The 20,791-nt window shown below is 36.3% G+C and overlaps 1 protein-coding gene and 1 long non-coding RNA gene across 2 annotated transcripts; one reads left to right on the top strand and one right to left on the bottom strand.

Annotated features, from left to right (window-relative positions):
* The first annotated feature begins 1,453 nt into the window (after positions 1-1,453).
* On the top strand, positions 1,454-2,696 carry LOC127977822 (dermatopontin-like). The gene is made up of 5 exons (XM_052582972.1): positions 1,454-1,611; positions 1,689-1,761; positions 2,014-2,202; positions 2,286-2,423; positions 2,532-2,696. Exons 1-5 carry the CDS (start codon positions 1,557-1,559, stop codon positions 2,575-2,577), a joined length of 501 nt encoding a protein of 166 aa, XP_052438932.1. The 5' UTR covers positions 1,454-1,556; the 3' UTR covers positions 2,578-2,696.
* A 1,082-nt stretch (positions 2,697-3,778) lies between these two features.
* On the bottom strand, positions 3,779-20,510 carry LOC127977828 (uncharacterized). The gene is made up of 3 exons (XR_008158365.1): positions 17,420-20,510; positions 16,344-16,594; positions 3,779-3,946 (listed from the first exon to the last, which is right to left on the bottom strand). It is a non-coding gene; the product is annotated as an uncharacterized LOC127977828 (long non-coding RNA).
* Between the last annotated feature and the right edge of the window lie 281 nt (positions 20,511-20,791).

Below are 20,791 nucleotides of genomic sequence, written 5' to 3'. Positions count from 1 at the left end.
ACCTGTTGCACTAGTTGCACTATTTTCCAAAGATGATACAGATGCAAAATAAAGGCTGAAAAAATAAACAGCAAAACATAAATTAGTGTAGATGAGCAGGTCACTTAATGTAGAATGGCATCCTTAAAGCTGCAGACCGTAAGTTTTGCCTCTTTGCCGCCATCTCTGAAAACCTGCAATTGCAGTTATTTGCGCATTATGTTCCTTGCATTGGTTGTGCACCGGCACAGCTTCAGCGCGGATGAATCTAATGTTTTGAGGTAAATGTGTGGCTGTCACCACACCGGTGTCGATACTGTACTTCAGAATCACAGATTCTATTTTAGGTCTTGAAATATATGACCAAAAAAATAACTTTCACCGGATATTGTCATCTGAACAAAGTAAGTAACAAGTCTACCACTTTTGCTCTGACCATTTGAGGAAAAAAGCATTAAAATAACTCCTGCCACCAATGGGCAAATTATTCTTCTTTCAAACTGGTTCTGTTTAAAATACAAATATTGTGTAATTCCACGTATGCTATCTGTAATCAGATGCATATTTAAAACTGGAATAAAATTTAATTTCAGTCACATGTTACATAAACACATAATCCTTTCTGGATTACAATCAAAATGATAAATTCAATTTTTCCAGTGAAAAAAGGCTACAAACGATCCGCCGCCTTTCTTAGCCATAGTACCCTGGACAACTTCTGTATGCTTACAGACCTGATTTTAAGTTACAGACTGCAGATTTAAGAAATCCAGTAATTAAGAGTATGTTTATATATATATATATATATATATATATATATATATATATATTGGTATCAAATATTTTTTGACTATAAATGGCAGCGAGCTTTGTGCTTTATATCAATAAAACGGCCCTGTTGGCAACTAAAAACATTTTTTAGAACAGGTCTGTTCCAGAGAAATCGCCTGGAGGGTAGGGCTGCACGATTAAACAAAATTAAAATCGCAAAGGCTATAAATCGCGAACATGCGCATCTTTCAGTGAAGCAAGGTTCTGTTAGAAGTAGTAAATCTCTATTCGAAGGCCAGAGGGCGCTCTCGCGCTGAAACTCCAAATATGCCTCGGAGAAGAAACCCAGGAAATGATTAATAAACATTAACTGAATTATTAATTAAACGTGACTAATAAACACACGACTATGACAATATATGGTTTATCTAAGTTCGTCATCTTATAATTTTTATTATAATAAACTAAATAATAATAAAAATGCAATGCTAATCGATACAGCCTTTATCACTGCTTAGATTAATATGAAATATGTTGCGTGTAATTGTTTATAAAAATAAATGCTTTTCCTCCTGAACACACGTGCTGGAGATTTACTACTAATCACAGAACCAATGACGGGATGCATGTGACAATCAAGTCCGATTAATCATGCAGCCCTACTGGATGGTAGAAATCAGTTCCACCTGTTCAAACATGATTAGATTACAGTTGTAAAGCAACAGATTGACCTTACCTTAGTATGTGACCATAAGGACTGAGGTCTTTATAAAAACGCAGGTTGCCTTGGATTTTTATACAACACCATGAGGAGAATTGCTTTATTTCTGCTGCTGACGGGTATCTTGTGTAACGGACAAGGTAGGAAACTTCATGAAAAACTATTTGTGTTTATCAATTGATGGAAGTGCTTGTTAAGTCTGAATAAAATCCCACAGAGTTGCACTGGGAAAACAACCAGTCTCTAGAGTTTAAGTGCCATGCAGGACAGTCGATATCCCTCATAAAGATGTGAGTAAAAGGCAGTGTTTACTTCTGTAAATTTATTGTTAAAATGTCATAAGTCAACGTTGTATACAAAGGATGCAGTTTACAATAAAATGTAAGGTGATTGGCAATAAAACATGCATGTTGAGGCCGTATTCCATTTTAAAAGGAATTCCACTTTCTTTGAAGTCTTTCTCAAATATTACTATATTAATTGAATTCATTCAGAACATCAAGATTGATTCAATTTCTTACCGTTTCTCTGCATAAACCAAGCCAACTGGATATCAATCATAAGGATCTGACATGGGAGTTTGGCTGTAAAGACACCTTTGCTTCTGGTGCAGACTGTGTCTCGTCACCACAAGTCAATGAATCTAACCAAACATTTGCCTACGAGTGTCCACCACACCATGTCCTCTCAGGAATGAGCAGCTACTACAGCATCCAGCTTGAGGACCGGCGGTGAGCTCTGACTTTGGACCGTTTGATGCAAGTTCATCTGAAGTGAATACAGGGCGTTTTTACTATTTATATTTTTCACCCAGATGGCAGTTCTACTGCTGTAGAAGCAACAGCCGCTGTACTGATAAGTGTGAGTGGATTACCAATGTGAATGGATTTGAGTTCTTCAATGTACCAGACCAAAAGTACCTGGTGGGTGCTGAAAGCTACTCGGAGAAAGCGTAAGTACAGTTCTCCAAATTATTTAAGCAGTAATTCTGTAAATGGAGTAATGGCTGGGGCTTTATTTTTTTTTAGTTCAGTACTGAGGTCTGTTTTAATGTTTTCAGAGACCGGCGCTGGAAGTACAAGTATTGCAGTATTGTACAATGCTGAGACTCCCGGAGATGCCCTCAAAATGCAAATCTGAAAAAAAAAAACGCACAAGGTTGAAGTGTCACTATTTTTGGCCCAATTATTTAATAAAATTCAGTTGGTCTGAGACCACAAATGTATATGCGTGTCAAAGTCCATTAAAGCCATTAGTGGGATTTGGGGTCAGTACACTTGCAAGGGTCTTTATTTTTTTGGGGGGGGGGGGCTCTGTGGGCGTCATTGTAGTTTTATTTGTTCAGCAAAGTGACCATAGTGAAGTAGTTAATGAGTTTTGTCAACATGATTTATAACACTTAAATGGAAGAAGTCCAATGGTGTGCACATGCAGGGTTTTTTTTTTTTTTTTTTTTTTTTGTGTGTTCCTATTTGACAGACCAAGGGTGTCTGCCAGACTAGGTGCCTCATATAAAATAAAAAAAAATATATGGGAGTGCAGCAGTCATGTGGCTGACATTATCAGATGGATTATGGTCTCTTACCCATGGGGTCAATAGGCTTGTTAAGAGCAGTGCTGACCAACTGTGTTCCTGGAAGCAAACAAAAATAAAGTTCAGTCTCTTAACTCGTAAAATTCTGGAATGTTATGGTAGCAGTAACAACAGTACAGTCTCATGGCAATTTCTCTCACTTTAATCAAATTAAGTAGTAACCTAATACACCACCATAATCAAACACAGAATCTCCACAGCAAAGAATCCAAATCTGTTGAATGTTCCAGTTCTTCAATCTCATGTAGCAGGCCATGCAATCAAAACTTACCTAATTTGTTTCTGCCGTGGATCCAGAGAACTCTGCACTGATTGAAGAATTGCAGGAAAGAGCATTAATTTGTGTTCATAAATGCTCAAGCATTTTTACAATACACTAAAATAATGCATGCATCACATACTGAAAAATATAAGCACTAGTTTCCTGTATATGGAAATGTTTCATAAGGGTATAGAAAGTAAATGTAAAATTAAAAACCTTTCACATTGGAGTCAGAGCAGATAATTTCTAACAAATTACAACTATGACCACAAAGTGGCAGCACAGACCTAGTTTGCACTCAAGCAAGTCACAACACGTGACCTAAACCTACTAAAGCATTGCACAATGTACTGGAATCATTTTATTCAGATGCTCTTTTCGGCTTTACTTTCTAATTCTTTCGATCTCTGCTCCCTGCTTTGAGTCTTTTCAACTGACCTTGGTTGGAACTTAATATTTAGCTCACTTTGGCTGAGGAAACAAACTAACAACTCCAGTGTGTTATTGTGTCCAGTTTAGGAAGCAGGTTGCAGAATTGCTGCAGATGGTCTTGGTGATGTATGTCTAGCAGGTGGAGAGTGGGATAGATTTGGCCTGTTCATGGCCACTGTATATCCGGCTGGAAAAAAAAAAGCAGATTTCCACACAAACATACATTCACTAAGACTAAGCGTTTGCCAGTTTGACTGGACGCATTATGAACAGGAGCATCAGCTTTATTACATTATTATTGTACATATTTTCATCCAATATTACAAACGTTTCCCAAATGAGGCAATTCTGGCCTTCTGTGGCGAGATCTGTCTAGAGCTTAGTCCTTTTGTGCTTAATTAAATTCTGCTCTTTCAGTTTGGTTCCCATGCCTCTGCTTGTCTTTCACACGTCTCAGATATCGAGCTAAAAGTGAAACATTTCTCATTGTCAAGGTCTCATGGGGGATCGGGGGGAGGTGTTAGAAAGAGAAAGTGGGGAGAAACAGAAAAATTAGAGAAGAATAAAGCAATAGATGCCGGGGAGGGTGGAAGCAGAGAGCGATATAGAGAGAGGGAGAGTGTGTCCCTGCCAGAACTCACGTAGACCCACAGCTGCAGAGTCTTTCTGATCCCAGTACCTCCCTTCGCCCCTCTGTCACACTCCCGGCGTTCAAAATGACTGTGTGTGTGAGAGAGAGAAAGTGTCCTTTTATTTGAAGGCAAAGCTGTTTAAATTAGCCGATTGTCTGGGTGGCACCACACTAACTTTACAACCAACATATGCAAGTGTGTGTGGCTGACATCTGCTGCTTTTTATGGTGGAGTGAATATACACACCAGCTGAGAATAGACATCTATGACACACATACATTTAGAGCGGTGTCTTATATGGCATCAGCCCGTCTCGAGAGTGCTTATTTGTTCATCTATTAAGTAATATATAAAAAAATTATGAGAGTATTATTAGAGACATAAATTTATAAAAGCTGTCCGTTTATATGGTTTAGGGGTCATTATACAAAAATATTTGGCCACAGAATGAACAAAGATTTGAGTCAAAGGGATAGTTCTCAAAAAAGTGAACATTTTGTCATTTATTCACTCATGTTGTTCCAAACACCATTGTTTAATCTTCAAAACACAAATTAAGATTTACATTTTTTTTTTTTTTATAAAACCTGAAAAGTTTCTGTCCCTCCACTGAAAGGTCACCAAACTTAGAACATCCAAAAAAGTACATAAAGGCACCATTAAAATGAGTTCATATGAATCGAGCGGTTCAATCCAAGTCTTGTGAAGATATTTAATCGCTTCAGACACTTTAAAAATAATTTGGCATAGAATTTTTTTTAACAAACTTGCTATAGGATAGAATTTTTGCTCCAATAATCTTTACTTCAAACTTCAAATCATTGTTACAGTGTATGATAAACAGGTTAAATTTACAGGTCATCACCCATCAGCACACTGCAATAGTCTAATGCCACCATATATCTAATACACAGAAGTCTGAAAAAAAAAAAACACAAAGATGGCTGAGAAAGTTCTCACTCACTAGTGATCAAGCATTGTTAGAACACCTGCTAACTGGATAAACAAAATCTAATTTAGCAGCAGCTGAAACTTCTGATATTTGCAAGCATGCACCGATTCAACGAGAAGACTATTTTTAGCTTGCAGGGTCGTAATTTCAAGGTTTCCTAAGGAGAGCCGTCTAACATCATGCTGGCAGCTGGTGATGCCAGCTGGCTGTCTGGGAGCCGGTGATTGTGACATTGATAGGCTCTTACAACAGTAGGGCATCTGATTACACATTGTCTCAAAAGATCAGCGGTCTCTGTGAGAAGAGATGATTCATTCATACACCTGTAATTGACTGTACACATCATGAATCTGAACCTTTCACTCCTTAAAAAAGATTTTTTAGGGTTTCTTCTAAAACCAGAAAAGAATAAAGAATACATTTTGTGTAATAATATTACAATACAATTTAAAATAACTGCTTCCTTGTAAATATATTTTAAAATGCAATTAATTCCTTTGAACGCAAAGCTGAATTTTCAGCATTTACTCCTTCAGAGTCATATGATATTATATACAGTAGTCAAAACCTTTCATCAAAGTTGTCCTAAAACCTTAATCCAAAATGCATTCTTGTCTTAGGACAACTTTGATTAACTTTTGTGATCCACTTCAAATATGAAAAAATTCATATATATATATTACTTAATTTTTTTAAAGATATTTTTTTTTATAAATGATATTTTAAACTATATTAAAACAGAGACCAATTATTTTAGCTTTTAATAATATTTACAATTTTTACGTTTTTTAAATGTTTTTTATTTTTTTTATTTTACGAAATATGCGGCCTAAGCTTAGCTACAAAAAATAAAATAAATAATAATAATCTTAATTATTAACTTTTGACCTATAGAGTATATTCAAAATATATTTATAAATGTGAAAAAATGTATAATAAAAAAAAAAAAATCCCATAACATTTATTAAATTAACAAATTGTCCTAAGTATTGCACTTTGATTTGAGATATCACATGCAGCTTTATTCCCTAACCACTGTTTACCACATCCGGTGTTTGATAAACCTGATATGAGGTCACGTCACTGAATTCTGAGGATTTAATTATCACCTGCGTACAGAAACTGTGAGAAACTCTGTTTACAGTAAGCCACACACCTTCAGTATTAAATTTCTCACAGACAGAAGATTTTCTGAATGAATCTGCAGGCTGTGTTGACCCAGCTTTGCTATGTTTCTCGCTGCAGCCGGTTCCTGTAGCGACTGCAGACATGGCAAGCTGCACGTTGCCACAGCGCTCATCTCAGCCAGCCTCTGAGGCAGAGGGCCAGACTGTCAGCTGACTAGAGCGAGCGAGCGAGAGAGAGAGAGTCAGTCTATGAAAGGATCTGGCTGAGATTGTAAAGTGGCTGAGTGGGAAAGAGAGAGAGAGTGAACGAAGGACTTTGTAAGGACGTGTTATGTAGTCTGAGGCCAAAAAGAAGAATTGGAGTTGAATTGAAAGAAAGAAACTGTGAGGGAGACATTGAAAGGGTGTGGAGAAAGAGAGAGTCAGATTTCATACAATGCACAGAATGACAGTATTTTTATTCAACATTAGCAGATCCAGTGGGACCATAATGACTGTCCTGTGCAATGTGCAATATATATATATATATATATAAATCTATATAAACCTAAAATCTTGAGTTCATAGTCACATTATGCATCAGCTACCCTTTATATATATCTATAAGTTTGCCGATTCACACTTTTTTACAGTTTCAGCACAGCTGACATTCAAATAGGAAGGTTGGAAATGCTTAGCATATTTCTATGTTGAAGTTATTGGATTCAAACACGGTCAAATGTGTCATGGTCAATAGGTACCAGAAACTGTTTGGTTACCAACATTCTTCAAACTATCTTCTGTTATGTTCAGCATCACAAGGAAATCCATACAGGTTTGGAACAGTTTGTGGAAATGTTTTTTTTCCCTAAAAAATACACTTAAACAAGACGGAGACCCTGCAACAAAGGGGTGAAGATGAGATTTCACTGGTGAAATAAAGCTGGTTAAAAGACTTCCTATACCCACTAACTCTGAAATATTCTGTCTGAATCCCTTGGAAATCCCATCATCCCACATCTGTTACTCAAATATACTTATTCCATTATATGCATGGAGTCGGAGTGTATGTGTGTGACTCAGGCGTTTGATTAATAGCCGCTGTCAGACTGTAAGTCATCACAGTTGCACTATATTAAGGCTTATAACAGTGAACAATGTGGATCTACCACTCCTCGCTTAGACTTCAGAAGTTTTAGAACTAGGAAACCCAACCTTCTTTTTCTTCTGCAAACGTGCATGTGTCAACACCCACGCTGGGATGACAGCTTTAGGCTTGTTTGCTTGTTTAATATAAACGTTTATGTTGGAAAATGGGAGAATCTGCCGAGGATCTCCTAGTGCCAGGAAAACCTGCCGCAGAAGGGAGTGGTTAAATGCATTAATCTTATAAATGTTTATACTCAACTCTTTCAGGCCCTGTCTTGCCTAAACCTATTGTAAATATGAAGTATTTGCCCAATGTTGGCTACCATGGCCACGTGAGAAAGAGGGAGAGAAATCTTCTCTGATGCTAAGCCAGAATAGATGTGAGGTGATGTGAGGGTGTGTTTCTCCTATAAATCTGAGATTTCAATGCCGCTCAGACAGCCAGTGATCATTTCTATCCCCTGTAATATGTGAACTGTGAAGGTGAAAGGATGTTCTATAAAGGCCAGTATCTGCTGACTGGTCTGGCTGCTCTTTAAATAGCCCACTGTCCACTATGTCCTCCACAATTTTGTCTTTTGACACAGCACTCTCACTTGTCGCTGTGACCTCACCAGATGACACACACCTGTCGAACTCAAGCACACGGTCTACAGCAGAGGTATTCTGCACTCTAATCGCTCAGGGATGTGCAGGTCAAGGTTGCAGAGAGTGACAGCGTGCGACTCTTCACGTCTGTTTCTGAACGTGTAAACCTGTCAAGTTCTAAAAGTTGTAACTTTCCCAAGGCCATTTTTACGTCATTTCTAGTAGGTGTTTCTGTTATTGTAAACGTATAACTAAAACCGAAAGTGTTTTAAAAAAAATGGTAACGTTTTAAAGAAATATAAAATAAAATAAAATACAAATATCAGATGAAAAACTTTAACTAAACAAAAAGTAGAAATGGTACCTCATCAACTAAATGAAATTATTGAGACTGTTAATTATGTTTTAAATATGTGTTTCTCCAGCAAGGTTATTATTAACTTCTAGTTAAAGCTGACACTATTAAATATAATAGAAATATTGGATGAAAACTCAAATAAAAAAAAATTAGAAATGCTACTTTGGCAAAAAAAAAAAAAAAAAGAAAAGAAAACGCTATCCGTTATATTTATCACTGTTGTTCCAGAGAACTTCTGGTGGAGGTAAGTAAACACACACATGCTGTTTCCTACATACAAATTCAATCTGCATATTATATATGCATAACTCTAAAAGTGAATGTGTACACTGGAGAAAGAGAGAGACTGCTTCCTTAAGCTTCAATTTCTCAACATGTTTTAAATGCTCACATGCCAAGCCTTCAGGTGGCTGATTGTTGATAGTAAATTCTGTGGTAAAAAAAAAAAATCCTTTGACGTTTCTCGCTAATCCATTTTCATGTCCATACTTGAATAAGCAAGGTGACTTTGAACCAGACATTGTTTAGACTCAGTGGAGGTCCAAAATCACAGGAGATTGAACAGATCCTCCATGTCAACCTTCAGCCTCAGGGAGGGACAACAGCAGTGGGAAAACACGCTAAATATTAACTAGCGAGAGAGAGAGTTGTTACACACGGACGTGCATGTAACTGAGCTAGTCAGAGGTTCATGTATTACCTATTTCGCTTCACATCGCTCTTCTCTTCTATTGAACATCCAGACTGTAGGACATCTGGTTTCTGTCAGGGAGAGCGAGGCGATCGGACGTCTCATTTCACATGAATTGTCCCGAGAGTTAGTGTGACAAAGTCAAATTTAACAGCTAATATATTTTTGTAATGGTAAATAACTTCCAGGTGGAGTTTAGTGTAAATTTCCAACGTGTGCAGTCCATGTAATTCTGCTGACAGTGTGTCCCGTGACATTAGTGTGTACCCAGCATCCTTCCTGCTTTATAGAGGAAATCTGCACAGGGGACAATTTTGTCTGATTGGCCCGGCTGATGCACCTGGGACCACAAGGCCTCAGGAATTAATAACTTTCTGCGCAAAAAGCAGTTTAGAACTCGTGTTACCAAAACAACTTTTGTCAATGTTGGGGGTGTTTTGAGGTTTAATACAAGCTCAGGTCTATCTATAGCGTGTGAGCTGTTAGTTACTGCAAAAACAACAACAAAAAAACCCTTTTGAATCTTCCTGTCAGTTTGTAAAAATCTGTTTCTAGTAATGGATTTATAATGGAAGTCTATGAAGCATGACATTGCACTAGGAGAAATGTTCAAATATACACTGTTGTGAAGGTACAGCCAAACTAAACATTATGTGTGTTAACTTGTGATAAAATTGTTTACTAACCTACTAACCCTAATCAATCATAAAGTTAGTCCTATATTCAGTTTTTCAACTCCTGCCATGTGTGTCACATGATACAAATGTCGCATTATGTGTACAGTGGCTTTTTACCTAAATAAAAATCCACTGTTCAAAAGTTTGAGGTTAGTAAGATAGTTTCCAATCATTTTGACTCTATGTGCATCAAAAAATCTTGACAAGACCTTAAAGTCTCACGGTTTTTACAAAAGAATTAAGAAGGACAACTGTTTTCAACATGAATGAGAAATGTTTCTTGAGCAGCAAATCAGCATACTTGAATGATTCCTGAAGGATCATGTGACACTGGAGAAGACTGGATAAATGGCTGTTAAAAAATCAGCTTTGCATCACAGGAATAAATTACATTTTCAAATATATTAAAACAGTTATTTTAAATTGTAAAAATATTACAATTACACTATTACCATTTTTTTCTACTGTATTTTTGATCAAATAAATGCAGCCTTGTTGATCATAAGAAGCTTCTTTCGTAAACATCTAAAAGAACATTCCGAACCAAACATTCCGACTCTGAAAATCCATGGCTTTTAGACTTCCATTATAAATGCTTTTCTACAAAGAAAAAAGGTTACATTTTCTTTCAAACTAAGGGACAAGTCAAAACTAATCTTTATGATAAACTCAATGACATCTGTTTATTTTACAGTATAAGCAAACCTCAAACATTCTCCTAACCAGTTCCCAGGATGTTTCCGCGGAAAACCGGCAAATCAGAATAAGCAAAAGTGCAAATTTGGGGTTTTATGAGGCCATTTTTTGGCAACTTGCCACAGGAGGGCGATGTTACTTTGACAGAGACCCATCCCTAGAGACAGCGGGACATGCCTTCTCAAATCCTTGATGAATGTTTCCTAGTCTTTGTGCCAGAGCGTTGGCATGAGATCAACTGAGCACAACCGCATGAGTCAGCTTAACAGATGTGAACAGAGCAGGATAAGAGTCACTTCCACTGCTCAGCTGCATCTGACCAGGTCTTATCAGCACGGTTGGGTTGTCTCTTAGCGTTAAACGCTAAATGCAAACTCAAACTGCAGTTATATCTATGCAGGATTTCCACTCAGTAGTGTGTTACCACATTATCACATTACTGTATTGATTTTAAGATAGTAACACATGGTTCCTAGAAACTTCAGGGGGGCTTCTGTCCATCGTCCTTACTATGTTTAGGCTCCAACAGGTCATCAACCGTAGGGGGAGGGTTTGTTAAAATGGGACATACGTTTACGTGACATCAGGAAGATGTGTTATCATACTTGGCTACCCTTGCCAAACACCCCAGCCAATCGGGAGTCGAATGCCATGCTGTCCAACCATTGCCAGTGTATCTGAAGCATAACATTTATTAATATTTGCTAAGGCAAACATCAGCATTACTATTGTTCAAACTACAAGACGTTTATGCTTTGGACAGAATTGGTTCTGGCAAGGTTCTCCCCAAGTTATGTACAAACATTCTTGCAGAAATTGATAATTCTTTCAGAGTTATCTGGTCTTTAATAATGTAAAAAAATGTAAACACAAATGCATTATTTATACATTGCATACATTTTGCTGGATGTTCATCTAACATGTTGAGAACATTCAAAAGCAATATTTTCAAAAACAATAAAATGGAATGTTCCCATAATTTTGTTATTTTTATAAAACATTACAAAAACAGAAGACAGCCATGCACCACTGAAAGAAAAATGCTAATAAATTTCACAAATAAATACATGGAAATGACTCGTGACAAACTGAGTTAAAAGTGAAAGACAAATATTAGTTTTTTTTTCATCTTAAAAAACTTACTCCAATAATGTTTGTTTTATTTACAGCTTTTAAATATATATTTTTTCTTTTCCTCTTTTTTTTATGCATTACAACTTGGGATTGACTTTTGGGTGATGGACCAAAATTCCCATACTTTTGATATTTTTGTACAAATTATTGGATCTAAACTGCAGAAATTTTTAAAGTTTATTTTCTTGTTTGCAGGTGGGAAAAAGTTACAAGCCAGGCTTGAATTTGCCCTCATAAGAGGCACTTAGAAACATTTCTTAACATGTGCACTAACCAGCTTTAATTTTCTCATTATAGTTTTATACAACAGCTTTGACATTAATATGTTTGGATAGAAGCCTATAATAACTGTGCTTTTGTTTAGCCATAGTTTAGCATAAAGATTTTTAGGTTATGCAATGTTTGCTGAATTCTGCAATAATGACTATTTAAACTCAGCTCATTTTCATTATCAAATTTCACAGCACGTGCAAATATGGGAAACACACTCTTTTAATTATGTGCACAGTCACAAAAGGTTTCGATATTAACGTGCTTGGCCTTTGCAGAGTACTTAATTTGGAGGAGTAGGTCCGCGTGACATGCTGCTCTGAAGTAATTGTTACTTGTGGAAAATCTGAGTGCCATAAAACCAATCACATGACCCCTGCCTTCATCCATGGCCAAATATTTACTGTGCCAGGCCCTCTGGCCTTAATGGCTCAGTGTTTTTCTTACAAACGTGGACAATGCGGCATGTTTGCGATCCATTACTGCCATTATGCTGAACACACGGCCTTGATGTGCACGAGTCTAATAACTACGCAATCTGACTCCATCTGTCTCTCCAACTATTCTCAGGTATGCTGTTTCTGGCACCTGTTAAATTGAAGTCTAGATTTGGGATGGTGGAGGCAGACATACTTATGCAATTTAATTTGAAGTTTCACTCCAAATAATGGGCCAATTGTAAACTGTGAGCTCTTGAGCAAGTGCTCAGACAGTCTTGTAGACAGTAATACCAGTATATCATCTCCGTCATGTGGAAACCTCATGGTGACCAGGGACATCCTGACACATGTGCAGTTACCCTTTAGTTTCCCTTCCAAATATGTCAATGTGTTGCATCCGAGAGTCGGGAAATGTTCCAGATTTTGTCCTGGCTTTCTGGGTTTCAACAAACAGCCATTAATGGTTCTGTCTAATTAATATTTGGCCTACAAAACCAACTCATTATTTTTTTTAGACGTTTGACCCAAGGCTTTCTGGAAGTGATGTTTCTGAGGGAGGCATTGCCGCTCACTTCACATGATTCTCTGCTGTGGTCTTGAGTGGGAGACCAAGAAAAATACAATATATCATTTCAAACACCTTTAAGTATCCAGAAAACTTACAACATTAGGATTTAAGTTGGCGTCTTTTTCAAGCTAAATGGCTCAGTTTGTGTCAAACCTTGCATTTGCTCTCGTCCATCAAAACTGCTAAAAGGCTATTTGTGCAATTAGTTAATGGGTTGTGCAGTAATGAAACAAAAAGAAAAAAAATTAAACAAACTGTGTTCATCTAAATCACATGACATCTAAAAAAATGTAATGTCTATATATCGGTAAGGATGAACGTAATGTAGATTTATGTAGGGTCGTTGAGTTATTTGGGATTTTTAATGCACCTCATCCAACAAAAACACTTTACAATCCTCTACAATCTCAATTTCTTCAGTGCTCTGTAAAAGCCAACGCATTACAGTATAATTCTTTATCTATCATGTAGAAAAAATATTCAAAGACAGTCTCTTGGTCAGTAGATGATAGATTCTCAGGAACCCTTTGGAACAGTGGAGAATATTTCATCTCTGTGACAGCTACAATTACATATACTTCTATTTAGGGACAGCAAAGGACATTTGTATGCATAGGGAAAGCTTTTCCTCAGGAAGACACAACACAAACTCCTTTAAACTAACCAGGGAAATTGCAGTTTTTCAAAGAACGCCTTCATTTGGTCTTTTTGTTCTATCTGTCAGTGGGCAAACTGCTGATTTTGGATACCTTTGGCCTGAAGTCTACACACACACACACACACACACCCTCTTTGCTACATCATGATGGCAAAGCCAAAACCAAAGATGATGCAACAATACAGAGAAGCATTTTTGGAGTCAAGTTCAGAGTCTGAATTATTCATTTTCAGATTTTGAAATTTACTCAAAAATGTACTGAAAAAATTACTTCTGGATGGACTGCATGACACAACCCACTACCGTGTCGCAGGGTTTTCTGAATGATTATTAGAAAGCTGCTGTTCGGTTGAAAGGGTGAAGCTATGTGGTAGTAACGTGGTTGCTTACTGGTTCATAGACTCCAAAACTGGTGCAAAACTCCAAAAGCATAAATATACATACAATTCACCTGTAGTTTCCAGCTGAAATAAACACTAATGGCAGTAGAAAAAACACTTTTATTACTTTTCACACAAATTATGAATGATAAATTAACAGATTTATTTTTTGCATGCTTTCTTGCACAATACTATATGTTATAACCTTAAAACACTATAGTGCGTGATTTGTAAAATAATACAGTTTGATGTTAGCATCACATAAGGAATGCTCCATATATATGGCTTTTCAATCATAATAAACTTGCTCGGTAGTGCACCTGGCATGATACAAGAGTTTATTAGAAGCAAGCTAAAAGTGCATGGTTGTTTCAGAAAATGCAGTTTATCTCAAGTTTCCTTTTGTTATCACTATCCGTTTGACCTTTTAGTGCTACCTTTTAGATATTTCATTTCCAAACTGCCATGATACCCAACATAAAAATCCATTGCCACAATCACGGCAATTAACAGATTCAGAGGATTATACCACCATTCACTGGACATCTCACTTTGAAATTGCTGCAAAACGTGCAAGAAGCAACATAATATCATTTTACAAACTCATTTTTCCAATGAGCTTGGGATGCAAAAGTTTAATTATTATGGTTTGAGTTTGTTTAAATCATTAGTTCTATGTCTGAGCAAAAGTGAAACAAATAGCTCATGTTAAATATTTAATATTAAATATTAAATATTTCAGGATGAAAACACTGAATGTGAGCGAGAGAGACAAGTGTGCGTGAAGCAGCATGTACAATGCTGTAAGTCAGTGTTGGTCTGTGGTTGGGTTTAAATGTCAGAGTATTTGCAAGAAGGACACTGACACTCCACTTTGTGGAGACGCCGTAGCTATAAATGGACAATCAGGTCTGTAAGGCCATGGAGAAACCATGAGAGAATGAGAGAGGGAGTCCCTCCACAGAGTCAACTGATCGCTCACACAAAATCTGCAGGCTGACCAAAAAAAAAAAAAACTGAATGTAACAATATCTAATAGTAAATGCACACATAAAGGAAGGTGCATGTGCTGAATTTGATCAGGATGGATGTTGATTAATTTTTTGTGAGTTTCCCTTTGAGCCTGAATAAAAGTGGCATAGTTATGCTTCATCATGTAACAAACCTGGACAAGGCATATATAGGGATATGAGGTTTATTCAAGTGCAATTTTTTTCTTTTTAAATAGCTGATTCACATGCTATGTATGTGATATATTTAGAGTCGGGTGCTAAAACAATGCAGAAAGCATGTACATGTCATCCTGTTCACAACACAACTTACGGGAGCACAAGTCATTTCTCTTCTCTAACTCACATGCAATGCCAAAGCAAAGTGGCAGATAATGATAGTAAAAAAAATCTTTAAGGATTATATTTTTATTTTAGACTAGTTCAGGCTCTTTTCATTTTCTCAAACAGTTCCTGCCAATTTTCATAACCTGAGGGAGGTTGACAGCTCATGATTGACAGCAAAGAATAAATAGTTTCAAGCTATAATTATGTTTAATTATATTTTAATTATATTTACTATAATTGACTGTGTACTACAAAAAACGATTTACTTAGTTTTTTTGTCCGGTTTTCTATTACAAATATCTACAAAATCTTAAATCAAGATCTTGAAGGAAATTTACTGAAGATATAAACTATGTTTTCTGAAACATGTTTAAAATTAATTAAAAATTAAATATATATATATATATCACTAGGGTAAAAGAAATAAGCTTTTTTACACTACAAAGATATTCTTAATACTTTTGTCTACAAATATCTCAAATTCTTAAATCAAGATACATTCTTGAAGGAAAATTACTAAACATTATGTTTTCTGAAAATCGATCAAAATTAAGTGAGTTAATGCTTAAAATAGCAAATCTATTTATGGTGTTTAAATATTTTTCTAATGGAAAACATAGTTTTGTTCATACAGCTAATACTCTTAAAAAAGCTCTTAATATTAGGCTATGACTCCCTAAGTTTACTCGTAGTTGTAGTATGTGTTTTCTGCTGCTGTGTGACAGTAACCTCACTGACATCTATACACATTCCCTCTCTCTCTTTCCCCCTATTTCTGTCCCTCTCTGGTACTCTTTCACCATCTTCTCTCTCAAGAGCATTTCATATGACATATGAGATCAGGCCAATTTTACCCGACACAAACACACACACACACAAACACACACACACACACACACACACACACACACAGAGCACTGTGATGGTCTGCCAGAGGTTAAAACTCACCTCTGTGTTGTTCGGCCATCCCACGTCCTCCCAGCAAAACCCCCGACAGTGGTGGACAGGCCATCCAGACCCCGGAGGAGGGGGCTGTGGCCCAAACAGAGGCCTCTCATAGCAGGCATGACTGAAGCATCAGCAGGGTCACATTACAGCCAGGAACTCTCGACCCCCTGCATAGCCCTGTCATTTTTCCATCTCTGAGGCCCATGGTGATGACATCGTCCCTAAGCGCAGCACACAAAAGGGTCACAGGTCTGTAAGGTGAGAGGAGAGGATGCCAATAAAGGGATGTTTCCGGATGAAAGGGACAGTTTTTCATAGAGAGAGTGTTTCTTTTGTGTATCAGAGTGACAGCAGGTGCAAGTAACACACACACACACACACACTCACTCACTCAAACCCCCCCCCAAAAAAAAAAAATAAAATAAAATTTTGTCGGGTTTTACACTATGACGCATTTAGATTTCAGTTATGTTAAGTTATGTTTTAAAGAAACCGAAATTAGAGACAATCAAACAGAAGTTGATTTGTAGATGTTTTTGAAAGAAGTCTATCATACTCACTAAGACTGCATTTAAATCAACTAAACAATACAGTAAAATATGAAACATTGTGAAATATTATTACTATTTAAAATAACTGTTTTCAATTCGAATATATTATAAAATGTAATTTATTCCAAAGCTGAATTTTCTGCATCATTAATCCAGTCTTCAGCATCACATGATCCTTCAGAAATTATTTTAATATGCAGATTTAGTGCTCAGTTATTAATAGTGTTTCCTATTATTATTGTTATTCTGTATATAATAGTTGCAAATAAATCTTAATTTGATGCAACCATAAAACATTGTCACCTTAAAAGATAATGAAAACACATTTTTACTACAAAATCGGACTAAGCTGAAACAAAATGTTTGGTAATGTTTTTAGTAAAATAATAATAATAAATTGTAAATACGTTCTGTTTTTGGAAAAGCATTGCAAATAATAACACATTGCAAAATGATGTGTATGGTATGGTGCATGATAGCAAAATAAAAAGGCTTATCAGCTTTTAAGGAGGAGATCATGCTTACCATATCTTTGTTATTGATGTCAAAGGTTGTGCATCTAATCAATCTCATTGTTTAGGCACAATGTGGTTTGGAAGAAGCTAGTCAATCCTTGAAGAAAATGAGCAAAACTACACAGGGTAGAAGAAAATAAGCCAAAAATTATACTAAATTTGGATTCATTTAAAAAATACTGGTCACAATGTGTTTTTTGCAGCAAATTATTGGCATAAAATAATCTAAACTCAAGAAACATTTGGAAAACCAAAAACTCTGAAGACACTCTGACACATTACAATAAATCATATGGGTAATGGTAATATTAATAAAATGAAATGCATGATTTTATGGAATTTCTTATTTATTTTTGAACTGCTGTAAGATTCTTAATTTATATGTAATGTTATGTAATGTAATATAATAGGTAAATAAATATGAATATATAATTACCTAAAAATAATTATTTAATATATTATTATTTAATATAGCATAAATGTTATACACACACACACAACATTATTCAAATTTGCTACATATAAAAAAAAAACCTAGCATAACACAACTATGGTTGCTTGGAAGTGTGTTATAAATAGAGAGATAAAAATGAATGTTGCATTTTGATTGCAGTTTTTAGGTCACAGTACAAAGCTTGACGTGAAAGCAATGAAAATATTTTTGGGGGTTACCAGGTTACCAAAAAGCATTCATTTTATACAACCAAGATACAACATTGTGAGCATATGACAATAAAAATGTTTCATCTTACGGTGAAAATGTTACATCATTTTCACAACATTAAACCCATAAGTGTGCTTGCTGGGAAGTGTGTGATAAAGAGCGAGACAGGAACAGCCAGTAAAAGAGTGCCGGTGAAGGTCAGGTCAGTATATAGGTCACATACTTTGAGCTGATTTATTACACTGTTGCAGTTCCGCTTTGATTATGTTCATGAAAAGGTGGAGCAAACATCTGTATAGTGGCTACCTTCCTCTCTCTAGTGTGTGTGTGTGTGTGTTTGATTATACACATATATTTTAAGGACAAAACGTCTCACAAAGTTACTTTTATAAATGCACCCATGCATTTTGATCTATTTTTAATGTGCTACATGATTACAGCAACAAAGCAAAGGCTAATGAGATCAGTGTGTGTTCTGTGTGTCTCCACTTGGAAGAAATCAGATACTCTGCGCTCTCGGCGCAGCTGATCGCATACCAACCCGTTTCAAAGCGTCCAGATACAACCTGAACCTTGGCCGCCCACCAAAAACGCTTTAACCTTTCTAAACACACATGCACACACAGATGCAGATTAAGGCCTGTCAGTCAGACCTCGGGTCACCGGGACACAAATGTTTGTAGTTGCGGTATGACTCCAGAGAAATGCATGCAATGCGGCTGACCGGCAGATCTTTCGTGTTGTTTCTAATGCACACACATTGGTCCGTTTCAGTTGAGACATTTGATATTTCAATACGTGCTGTCTATGGTTTAACTGACATTACTGACATTACGTCAAAATGAGAATTCTGTCAACATGTTGTTATGCATTGTGTTATTGTAGTGACAAAATCAACAGAACCAGAATATCCAGGATGCACAACACAAATAAACAAAACAAATAAAGCTTCCAAAAGAGGGGTTTTCGCAATGTTATGGAGGAAACATTTCGATTCCTCCAAGAACCTTTCAGTGAACAGTTGATAGTGTAAAAAACAATAGTTCACTGTTATCAACTGTTTGCACTCTCATTCTGACGGCACCCATTCACTGCAGAGGATCCATTGGTGAGCAAGTGATGGAATGCTAAATTTCTCCAAATCTGTTCTGTTGTTTACCTAAACAGTCCTAAAGCGTACATATTAGTACCTAAAAGGTACAAAAGTGTACCTTTTGCAAAGGTACCACCCAAGTGACAGCTTTCGTACCTTTTTTCTGAGAGAGTTCAAGCAAAAAACTAGTTATGCTCATGAAAACATGTAGCAGATAGTATTGTATATTGCGGTAAATGGGGCCGAAAGTAAATTCAGGTGAACATAGACCTGGATTTATAGATTTGCAGATTTTTAAACCATTTTTACAAATGAGGACATCCCTAAAAAGAGATTTTAAGAGATTTAACTTGCAAAAAAAATTTCCCTAAAATATGGTTAGGTCCACAAACACACACACACACACACACACAACGAAGTTCTTTTATGAGACATCACACTGTATATGGTGTGCTGTAAACATTCATACAGCTCTGTGTAGGAGTGTTGTGTACGTCTCATTTCACGGAGTATACATTAACATTCAAAAACACTTTATTTCAGCTGTTCACCAAACACATCAAAACATTTCCCTCTGCATGTGGCCGAACAATACTTTGATTTACTGATAAAATATATTATTTTACTATTTATTTTTGTATTTAGTTTTATTTCCTTGTTAATCATACTGCAATAATCTGTTTTATTTGCAACTTTGATTAATAGATTTTTACAGTGTAGTATTTCAATTTACTTGAACAGATGTTGATTTTAATTGAAATCATTGTGTCCAGACAGGATGAAGTGATTAACTCTGGATTTCGATGCAAAAAGATTCATTTTGAAAATGTGTTCATTTTTCTCATCCAACCTCTGAATTTCGTTTAAGAAGATAATTATTATGCATTAAGCTGGTGAGGGAATTTTGGTCAAATGTGATGTAAGTAATCATGGAACATATCTGTGAAATGACTCCAGTGTGGAGAGAAGCCCAGGAATGATCATCTCGCTGTAAGCGTTAAGTATGAGCAAGTCATGCTTATTTTCCCTGGATCTGTCCTCCGGAGCTCTCTCTCCTTCCCTGTCTTTCTTAAACAGAAGATAAACTAGCAGTTTTTCTTAGATCACACATTTTGGAAATGGTGTAAACAACCAGTGAGCATTCGATCAACATCTGCAAGACTAAACACAGTCGTCCACGCACAAACACACAGAGACACATGCTCTCATTTGCATTGAAATAAACACTGAGGGTTTCTTTAGGCTCTCTTGTGTCTCTTTATACTTGCTGGATCTCTGCCACTCTTGAGTTTACCATGTACCGTATATTCAAGTCTTACTGCTCTGTTGAGAGAACGTTATTAAAGACCAAAACGAACGTTATGTTAAAGTTACTGGAAGAATGTTTGTTCAGAACTTTGAGAGAACCTTGCCATAACGTTCTTAGAATGTTTCCTGTTGGCCGGTCAGTCACTGTTAACTTTTTCCTATTAGATGCTGAAATTAAACGAAGCGTGTGAGTGTCTGTGCAATTGTACAGTGTGATGAATATTTAATAATAAAAGCACTGAGACAGTTAACTGTCCGTTGCTAAATGACTTGCCATAAAATGTAAGCACAAAAATGGTTCTAAACAATCTCGAAAA

Source organism: Carassius gibelio, chromosome A4, assembly GCF_023724105.1.
Source record: "Carassius gibelio isolate Cgi1373 ecotype wild population from Czech Republic chromosome A4, carGib1.2-hapl.c, whole genome shotgun sequence".
Taxonomy (NCBI): Eukaryota; Metazoa; Chordata; class Actinopteri; order Cypriniformes; family Cyprinidae; genus Carassius; species Carassius gibelio.
Note: the sequence above shows the minus strand (reverse complement) of the source record. Positions and strands in the feature narration are given on the sequence as shown.

What these genes read in the sequence shown, in the direction of transcription:
- LOC127977822 (XM_052582972.1), top strand. Translation starts at nt 1,557, where the DNA reads ATGAGGAGAATTGCTTTATTTCTGCTGCTGACGGGTATCTTGTGTAAC. An exon ending in TATCTTGTGTAACGGACAAG is followed by an intron (nt 1,612 to 1,688) that starts GTAGGAAACTTC and finishes AAAATCCCACAG; the next exon opens with AGTTGCACTGGGAAAACAAC. An exon ending in TCGATATCCCTCATAAAGAT is followed by an intron (nt 1,762 to 2,013) that starts GTGAGTAAAAGG and finishes GCATAAACCAAG; the next exon opens with CCAACTGGATATCAATCATA.